The following is a 10,557-nucleotide window of genomic DNA, read 5'->3' on the forward strand; positions in this document are numbered from 1 at the left end:
AATCACATGGACAGGATGACTTGCCCGCGCAGAGAAAGAGAGTCTCAGAAGAAACAAGACTTGTCAGATTTCGGTATTTGAATTCCAAACCACACTTTCTTCGCTACACTACTACACTACTACTCTCACAATTTACCCAACAAAAAAAAAAAAAAAAAAAAAAAAAAAAAATTTAACCCTGAAAATTTTAAGAGAGAGAAAAAAATTCGAGCTGCAAAGTCCGCCATTAATGGCCGCCTCTTTTTGTTTTTTCACTTTCTATCCTTTACCTCTGCTTCCTGTTCTTTTCTCCTCTTTTTGTTTTTTTAGTGTCTTTTTTTTCTACTCTAGGATCTAATTAGATTCTATGAATTTGTCCCCTTTCAATTTTTGAATTTGAATTAAAATTAAGGGTTACTTTTTTTTTTTTACTTGAAATTGTTTCTACTTTTAATGTAGCAAAATAGGGAAAAAAAAAGGGGGAAAAAAAGCAGTTTAAATGACTGAAAATGGACAGATTTCGGCGAAGAAGACCGCATGCTAGGGTTTCATCGCCTTCAGTTAATGTTACCACCATTGTTGATCGAGGTTTAGATTCTCTCTTTTTATTTTCAGCATAATTATTAAAAGATATAGTAGATGTTAGTATGTCGTGTCTTACTTTTAGGATAATCAAATTTTAAAAAATGAAATAAATTAAAATGCCGTAATTATTGGTAGTTACTTTACTTTAGTGGGTAGTGCCATGATTTTGCTTGCTTCAATTTGGGTTATAATGATGCTGCATTCTAGAAATCACTTCTTTTTTTGAGTACTTTCTTATGATAACATGTTCGTTCGGTTAGCTGCTTTTTGTGTTTGTTGTTGCGTTTGGGTTGTTGTGAATGCTTGAATTCGGGTTGTTTCGTCTTGCTTTTTATGCAATTAGACGGGTTTTTAAGCTACCGTAAGCTTGAGAACCCTGTATAAGTTCGTTCGGTTGTTGTTCATTTGTTGGAGCTTACTAGTGGGTTTCGTTTCAGGAAACAAGCTAGTTGGAAAACAGAATAGGTCGTCGAATTCAGGTTCTTGCAGTAGCATTGCAACTTCGGAGGTAAATCGAGTACTTCTATAACTAGAATTAAGGTTCTTGTTCATCCTGCTTTGTTGGAATTTGGAGTGGGTTGTTTTAGTTTAACATAGGAGGTTTAGTGTTAAATTTGGTTTTTGAGTTCGAATCTCTGGTTTTGTAGCTTATGGTTTTATCTGTATATTATAGTTGTCATTCGATTTGGGAAGAGGTAGTGGAGAGCTGTCAACTGGTACCACTATGAAGAAGTTATTGGCTGACGAGATGTCTAAGGAAACTGAATCTGGAAGACGATCACCAAGCATTATTGCTAGGTTGATGGGTCTTGATGGGTTGCCTTCTCCGCACAACACTAACAAAAAGCAGAAGAGGCAGTCTGATAGTCATCAGCGTGGTTCTAATTTAGCTGGGTTTTCCAAAAATGGCAAACTTCATGACAGCCGATCACACAGGAAGAATGTAACGGGGCAACAGCAGTTTAAAGATGTGTATGAAGTTGTGGACGGATCGAATATGGAAATCAGAAGCAACACTTTCCATGCAGCTTCCAATCGGGCTTCCTGTGAGGATGAGATTAGCTTCATAAGGCAAAAATTCATGGATGTCAAGCGTTTTTCTACTGATGAAAATCTGCAGCATTCAAAAGAGTATCATGATGCACTTGATGTGCTTGATTCTAACAAAGATCTTTTGATGAAAATTTTCCGGGAGCCTGATTCGTTATTTTCGAAGCATCTTCATGACTTGCATGATTCTCCTGAATCTTATAAAAGGTGTGTATTGGGCATGAACTCCAAGAATGCTTTAAAATGTAATATTGATGTCATAGGGTGTCAGACAACTGGTGAAGCTTCTCAAAAAATCGATATTAGACATTCTCATAAACATTCGGCCAGCTGTTACGGTAACATGTACACTCCGCATAGTACAGATTTGCATAATTCGAGATTCTCAGGAGGTAATGAGGATACTTCCTCAAATCCAACAAAAATTGTGGTTTTGAAGCCTAATCTGGGCAAGTCACTCAATATCACTAAATCTGCATCGTCCACCAGCCCTTGTGAGCCCCAGTCCGATTTCAACCTGTATAATGAGTGCTCGAATGTAAAGCATTTTGGACCTGAGGTGAGGGGTAAGGGAAGCAAACATGGTGATTCACACAATTATGGGAGAAAATCTCGGGAATCTAGAGAGCTGGCCAGGGAAATTACTCGTCGAATGAGAAATAAATTAGGAGCCGATTCCTTTACTATTTCATCATCCGGATATAATGGGTATAAAGGATATTCTGCTGATGAAAGTTCTCATGATACATCTGAAAATGATTCATCTGATGAATCAGAGGTCACTTTTGCAAGTTCCCGGACTTCATCTAACAGGATAGTTCCTAACAAAGCTTCATCATTACGCTACATGGAGTCTTCTGTCAATATGGAGGCCAAAAAGAGACTATCTGAGAGATGGAAAATGACTCACAGGTCTCAAGAGCATGGAGCTTCTAGTAAAGGCAGCACACTAGCTGATATGCTTGCTATTCCAGATGTAGAAATAAGGCAACGAAGCCCAGACATTGTAGTTCCACAGGATGAGCATTTACGCACATCTGGGAGGAATGATAAAACTGCAAAACTTAATCCTCCTTTGGGTATTAGCAGTAGGGATGGCTGGAAGGATGGCTGTGTTCAGAATCTATCAAGGTCTAGGTCTCTTCCGTCTTCCATTAATCACCTTGGAAGTCCTAAATCTAACTCAAGGAATGAAGCAATTACTGCAGAAAGGTTTCTGATTCGAAAAGAAAGCGTTGATCATATGAGAAACAAGTCTATTAGGAGGAATTCTAGAAGAAAGGGTGCATCTTTTTCGGAAAGCAGGAAACCTAATGATGAGAAATTTGACTCTTTTGATGTAAAGGTAGATATGGTCGATGATATACATGAAGTGCAATGCAGTGGAAACATGATAAATATTACCACTGATGGGAAGGATTCACCTGATGTAAAAACAGTGATTCTTGAGGTGCCATCAAGTAGAAATGATTCACCTCTAGCCCTTGTGGAAAAGGAAAATAACAATGTTTATGATGATCCAGCTACCGCATCTCCGTCCTGTAATATACCAGAAGATGGTTCCTCAACAAATGACATGCCATCTTTGCCACAGGTTAGATCACTAATGTTTGTTCATTTGTTTATTTTTTGTGTATGCTTCTATTGGGTTTGGTCCTGGGTTTTAGGTCAGGTGATCTTGGGTAGGACAATGCTTGCTAAAGAACTAAAGCTTATGGGTTGACCCTAGTAAAAGAATTTCAAGATGGCCTTTTTTAAAAAATTTGCATGCGATATGTATATGTTGTCTCTACAAAGTATACTTAATATAAGTGCCATATAGCAAGTACTAACCAACACTAATTCACATCCTTGGTTTTAAAAAGCGCGCCTCGCTCCCAGGTTCTAGGAAATGGGCTTTAGCTAGGCGAGGCTCAGTCACCTACGAAAGGCGCACGCCTCGTGCGCCTCAAAGTGCCTGGCGTGCGCCTCAAAGTGCCTTTGGTAAAAGCGCGCCTCAAGGAAAATAACTAAGATTTAAGTTATAAATTCAAGAATGATGGACATTTTTTTAAAATTCAGACTACCTTAGCTTTACGTATATCGTTATTTAATTTATTATGAATCTTTTTGATTGGTATTAAGTACAATCAAAGTAAAAAATAATTTGAAATAAATATATAAATACATGTGCCTTGCATACAAAAGGCGCCGCGCCCGCCTTGCGCCTAGGCTGCAAGGACCATTTGCACCTTGGTGCGCCCTGCGCCTTTTCAAACTTTCACATCCAAAGTTATCTTGCTAAATCCATAATACTAACAGGTTGATAATAGCTGAAGTGAAGCTTCTCATAATCTCATTTCCATATCTAAAATACAACAAAATTAGGGTCAGTTGGGTAAAAAATGTGCTGGTTCTAATTTGAACCAAGAATTTCCGGGTTGTCTCATTCTTGGTTCTGATAAAATTAGATATAATCATATTTTCAATTTAGGTCAATATTTTATTTTATTTTATTTTTGGTTTGGTTTGTTTGATAATTGCGTGTCCGGATATGACATGACCACATTTATTATGTCTCCAATTTTTAGGATTCCCTATGTTCCCATCTGTTTTTCCATTTGCCAATGCATATAGTATTTTTTTTTTTTATTTCTTTTTTATTTCTTTTTTATTTTTATTTTTTTTATTATTATTTTTTTTTTAATCATTAATATCTATAATTACATGTTAATGGAGATTTTCAAAGATGAATTTTCTAAAGTACTCATTGAGACTCATCGAACAAGACCCCCACATAATCTTTGATTTTAAGTAATGAGTCTAAAGGTTGGATTCCAAATGGGAAGAACAAAAAGAATTGTAGGGAGTGTCCTTTTAAATTTTTAATGAACCAACTTGTTAAACGACATCATTATTTGTTTCTTCTTTTTAGTAGAGGGGAGATATTTTAATGAGGAAATATGGCATAATGAAGAACAGAAGGCTGAAGAGATGGGCTAGAAATGAATATGTTTCATTTGATATATAATTCTTATTTCATTATGACCTACATTTACTACTTATATTGCCTTGGATCTTAATTTTAATGACAATATAAACTACTTGATACTTTTGAATCCAGCAATTTGGTTTGAATGGGTTTTTAAGAAATTCTGGTGCAATTGAGGTGTATTTGAGTATTCAAAATTAACTCTTGTCTTGTCATTTCTATTTTTAGCCTTTTAGTGAAGCAATTATGAAATTTTGAAAGGATCCTAGAAAATTAGCAAAAAAAAGTACTTTTACTCTCTCATAAGCTGTTATTAAACATTAAAGTTCCTGATAATGCAGCATTAATGTTCCGTGTAAAGGATACAAATTCAAGCTCAGATGAGTTCATTTAGCAATATTTGTAAGAGCTATTTAATACTATGGCATGTATTGTGATGGTTGAACATTTTATTTGTCCCTTATTTTTTTGAATTTTTTTTGTTTGTCCCTTATTGGCTAATAACAATACCTATTTTCAACAGAATAATTTTTCTGTGAAAGTATTCAGTGTTGATTGTTGAGTCTTGGGAGGATGACAAGAGGGAATAAACCTTTTGTGTATATATATACTTCTTCCAAATTCTTTTGCTTGCAACACAGCCTTTAGGCACACACTTTAGGAGGTGATTAGTAAAGGTAAACGAACTATTTCATCAAAATAATTTTAACACCAGGAATAGGGAAGGATTAGGTACCATGTGTTAAAATTGTTCTGATTAATTTGTTCGTTTACGTTGTATAATCTCAACCTCAAATCCGCGCCACAAACAAGAGCTTTCTCTAGAAGAAAAAGGCATTGGTAGCTCCCGATCTGAACTGTCTTTCATTTATGGCAGTTTTATGATTTTGTTGTTGAAATTCCCTTAATAAAGTATGGGATTATGTATATCAGTATACAAATTTGTAGTATTGAATAAAAATAAAAAGAAAAAAGAACAACTCTTAAACTCTTTATAATGAGAAAGTATACTACTATATTAGACACTTGGGGAGAAAGTGTTTCATAATTTGATGAGTAGTGAAAGATTTTACTTAGGGTATTATTGATTATCCTAAACATTTTCAAGGGAAAGCACTAGATGCAACGTTCAAGAGTGGCAAAAAAAGAGGTATGTTGTCCAATATTGAAAATTAATTAGAAACTTGACTGGAATAACTCTATTGCTCCTTAAAAATGCCCTCCACATAATGACCTTAGAAGTAAGGGGGTTTTCACTTAACTTTTCCAGGAAACCTACATGTGCTCTAGATCATAAATCTATCTGACACAATTTCTTAACCTTCAACATGTCGGTCCCACTAAAGTTAGGCTTGCCACTATGTTGGAACTGAAGGCATTCTCTCTTCACTTTTCTTAAATCATGGCACATTCAGCCACTAAATTAAAATGTCCTCACTCCATGCAAAGATGGTTTTCACATGTTGATTGGATGAGTTTCATGAGATAACCTGGAAGAGTGTGCCTGCTGAACTTCTTTATGTGAAGTTCTGGAATAAATAAGTTTTTATTTTCTAGAAGGTATACCACTCCACACTCCCAGCTCCAATAAGGAACACGATGAGCCTTGGAATGATATATACTCTGTAATATATATGCAAGGAAAGAGAACAGATGAAGATTTTGTCTAATTTCAATGTACCCTCATCTTATTTACAATGAATTTTATTTACTATTGAGGCATTCCTTTGTAATTAGTTAATTATCATCCTCAACCAATACCATTGCCTATAGGAAAGTCTCTCTATGATTTTCTCCAACCCCATTAGTGTTATAGGGGCATTAGATAGGCATACTTTTTGAGTGATGTGATGTTTTGATGTGACATAAGATCTTTTCATCTGTCAAAGCTTTTTTCTCAATTATTCCAGAGTATAGATAAGACTCTGAGGCGAATAAAACAAATGTCTCTTAAATTGGCAGTCATCATTATTTTTGAAATTTGTTGTGTAAAATTCAGCAGTTATAGTCATTCACTTTGAATATTTTGTTCTGTTGTGCAATCTTCTTAAATATGATTGTCTTGATATTGCAGGTAGGAGATTCCTCTTGTCTGCAGTGTGCTGCAACTCATGCAGATTCTCCTGCAAACAGCAAGGAGTCTGAGCAACCCAGTCCCGTTTCAGTTTTGGAAGCTCCTTTTGTTGAAGAAGTTTCATCTGGTTCAGAGTGTTTTGAGAGAGTCAGCGCTGAACTTCATGGTGAGAATCTATATATGTGGTGCTTGTTTCTCTTTCAAGTTTCCCATTTATTATATACATTTTTGAAAGTTACAATTCCATCTCAAGTAATGCTATTGCATCCTAAATTCTTTTATTTGGTATTCGTTACCAGGATTGTTAGATTAAAGTCCATATGTTTCTAAAAGGATGCTATACAGCTAATGCTGGTAGTTATATAGAATCTGAATTTAAATCAAATTAGTTTTTATTTTAGACGGAACAGGAATGTAATGTGCTACCTAGTCTTAGTATGGCCAGTGCATTAACTGTGTACTACATTACAATTTAGGTAGTATCGGCTAGTTTTTATTTCAAATTTTTGTACATCATGGGTCCCCTGCTACTGTCCTTTTCAAGATTGCCAGAAGTAGCCTTCTCACTACTATCTAATGTGTACTGAACTGCTAAACCTTTTGATATCACGCAATCATATTCAATTCTTTTATGGCCTATTTGCTACTTTGCAAGCAATCAACTAATATGAATGATGTACTAGACTGGTCTTGAATGATGAAAGATTCTGTTTCTATGATCTGATTCAATTTTGCACCATTTAAAGGAGGCCTTGAAGTTTCAATTAAGCTAGTTGTTGGGTAAATATGGGATTCAAATTTTGAAATTAGAGTATAGTGTTGGGATATGATCAAAGCATCATATAAATTGTATTAGCTTTTGGATATGGGTTAATCAAGTGGTTAGAACTAAGCTCCCATATGTTTTCTTTTCCATATTAGTTTCAACTCTGAATCATACCTGAATATTTACCCCTTGATAAGTACTACCTCTCTAGAAATAATATTTTAACTCAAACTAAGAAAGTGAATATAAATCAGGTGAAGGTAGTGTTATTTAAGGTGGAGACAATAATACTTTGATGTAAAGCTTTGAAATTGTGACAGTAATGGTAATTTACTAAACAATTATCTCTAAGCATTGAGGAAGTCTGAAGTTTGGAGACAGTTTTTGGTACAGTGTTATTTGGGAAGGTTAAAGAAGAGGGGAGAGAACAAGAATTTCAAAGAGTAAGTGGAAGAGGGGGGGGGGGGGATTTAGTGGGTACTAGAACTAAGGATGAAAAAGCTATAGGCTGTGCAGGCTCAATTTTGTATAGTGAGCTATTAAGTCATACTACATATTGATACCGCTTCCCTCTATCTCTTTTTATTAAGGGAAACTCAGCTAGGATCTATGTTATTTAGACTTGGCTAGATGTTTAAAGTCATACAGTCATTTTATGCAAGTTTTGTCAGATTTTGTCACAAAATGAAGTGTAAAAGTCTGGAGTGTCTGGAATGGGTACTTGAAAAGGAAATGAAGAGTGAGATTAACATATGGCTAAGATTAGAGGCTATAAAAAAATTAAACTAGCATTAGTAGTTTGTAGTCGGTTGTGGCAATGGTAATTGTTAATGTGCAATGCTTGTGAGTTGCATCAGTATGTATATGATGATGATTCCTAGATATGAATATATGATGGTTATTGCTAGATAATGATGTACGATGTAAACTTGTGTTTCCTTACTACTTTTTGATTGTTTGACCATTTGTTAGTGAATTTATCACTCTGAACATGTATTTCACTTTCAGGGTTGAGAAAACAACTTCAGCTTCTTAAGCTGGAATCAGAAGGTTACGATGATGGATCTGTGGTCGTTTCTAGTGATGAGTACGGGGAGGATTCAACCGAGTTGCATGATGGCAAGCACTTTCCTCAAGCTGGAGAGTGCTGGGAATCTTGGTACTTGGTAGATGTGTTGACCCTCTCTGGGCTTAATAAAACTGATTCTGAGTTGTTTCATGGGACGTGGCACTCCCCAGATTGTCCTATTGACACGTGGGTGTTTGAAGATCTAGAGAAGAGATATGGTGAATTGGATTCATGTTCAAGATCTGAGCGAAGGCTGCTGTTTGACCATATAAATACCCGAATAGTAGAGATCTCTGAGCAAATTGTAGATTTGGAGTCGTGGAAAATGACATCAAGAAAGAATATTGGCCCACAATGGTTGAAAGATGTACTTAAAACTGAGCTTCATAAACTGCTTGAGAAGCAGGAAAACAAGCTAGCAGAAAATGCCATTGACATGTTGATACTCAATGACATGAGGTGGATGAAGCTTGGAGAGCACATCAGTGCTGTAGTTAGGGATATTGAAGTATTGTTAATAGATGAGCTAATAGCGGAATCCATCATTGTGTAGAGAGGCCTCAGCATCTAATTTAATGTATATGTGTATGAACTGAGCGATCAGTTCGGTAGAGGACAATAAGCTGTCGAAAAATCTGTAGGAATTTTTTTACAAGAAATAAGAATTAGGATGATGTATCAACTTATAAGCTCCAAGTATATTAATCATAGTGTTAATGTTATTAGCTCATTAACATTCGTTAGTCCTCGTAAAATTTTGTTATTCTTGTAAATTTAGTATTTTTGTATGCTTTTTTTTGGTACTTAGAGAGTCACAAGAATGGGGATGACAATCGATCCAAGTATCTACCGAGACCGGGAGGGAAACTCTAACCACTTGAGCTATTGTATGCTTAAGTATGTGATGTATGGATCTTAATTCTTAATTCTTAATTGAATGCAAACGAACTGACGAAGTATATACTACCAAATCCCTGAGACAATAACTCCCACTTTTACTATGTGCGGACTGCGGAGTATATGACATCATTCAAACAAACGCAAGAATAACATGCTTTTGCAAAGAATTAAATGTGGACTTTATGTTCGGCTAATACTATGTTTTTTTTTTTTTTTTTTTTTTTTTTTTTTGCATGGGATTTGGGCTAATACTTAATTTGCAAATTTTAATTGGAGAAACTAGGCTTTGAACCAACCCAGCCCACCACTAAAAAGGAGTACAACGTGATTTTTTGTGCGCCTCCTCATATTATGTGTTTGTTTCCTATAACACTGATAAATTAAATCTTTAATATTGACATAGTAATCCCCTATTATATTTACTTACAATACTAACAGGGAAATCCATATATTACTAACTAAGTAACCCACCCATGATGTTGGTTACACCACATGGTTAGCCATAGTGATAGTGGAATCCAGCTCAACATGATTAATAATATTTTTAAAATTGTATTAATAGTGGGTATATGTAGCTGTCCAATTGTTTATTTATTTATTTACTTTTAGTATAACAAGGATGGGGTGAGAATCGATCTCATTATCTCCTGAAACTAGAAGGGAAGCTATAACCACTAGAGTTATCCCTCACTCTAAGTCCAATTAAATTAGAGCTAATAAATTTAGATAAGTTATGATAAGAGTTTAGTAGAGGGATTTTTAAGGGAGGAATATTATGCATGTAGAAATGCATAAAAAGGGGCATTCATGTAATTAGACATATATACAAATGAATGTATATTTTGGTATCATTAGATGATCAATAATACCACTGAACATTCGATGATATTATATGCATATAGTGGTATTATATATACATTCAGTGGATCATTCAATATGACCAATGAAGATTCAATGGTACTATATAAACTTTCAATGGATCAATCAGCATGTGGTTCCCCATCACAATCACATGAGACAATCTGACTAAAAAATAGGTGGGGTCCACCTACATACCTCTCTCTTCCTATCTCTCCTCTTTTCTCTATCTACCATGTGTTTTTAGATATTTTAATCATTGTTATGTATTTACAAAACCATAAAATTCCTCCATTTCTACTTTC

General features: G+C 35.1%; 1 protein-coding gene across 1 annotated transcript; it reads left to right on the forward strand.

The window, feature by feature from the left end:
- The first annotated feature begins 132 nt into the window (after positions 1 to 132).
- Positions 133 to 9,228, forward strand: LOC145617332 (uncharacterized). Its single transcript, XM_081672020.1, has 5 exons — positions 133 to 567; positions 1,002 to 1,072; positions 1,238 to 3,208; positions 6,660 to 6,825; positions 8,434 to 9,228. Exons 1-5 carry the CDS (start codon positions 489 to 491, stop codon positions 9,045 to 9,047), a joined length of 2,901 nt encoding a protein of 966 aa, XP_081528146.1. The 5' UTR covers positions 133 to 488; the 3' UTR covers positions 9,048 to 9,228.
- The last annotated feature ends 1,329 nt before the right edge of the window (positions 9,229 to 10,557 follow it).

This window comes from Chenopodium album, chromosome 26 (genome assembly GCF_948465745.1).
Source record: "Chenopodium album chromosome 26, dcCheAlbu1.1, whole genome shotgun sequence".
Lineage (NCBI taxonomy): Eukaryota > Viridiplantae > Streptophyta > Magnoliopsida > Caryophyllales > Amaranthaceae > Chenopodium > Chenopodium album.

Bases quoted from the DNA above. Each gene is read 5' to 3' on its own strand.
- LOC145617332 (XM_081672020.1), top strand. From the start codon at position 489: ATGGACAGATTTCGGCGAAGAAGACCGCATGCTAGGGTTTCATCGCCT. The intron at 568-1,001 runs GTTTAGATTCTC...GTTTCGTTTCAG, and splicing joins TACCACCATTGTTGATCGAG to GAAACAAGCTAGTTGGAAAA. The intron at 1,073-1,237 runs GTAAATCGAGTA...TGTATATTATAG, and splicing joins GTAGCATTGCAACTTCGGAG to TTGTCATTCGATTTGGGAAG.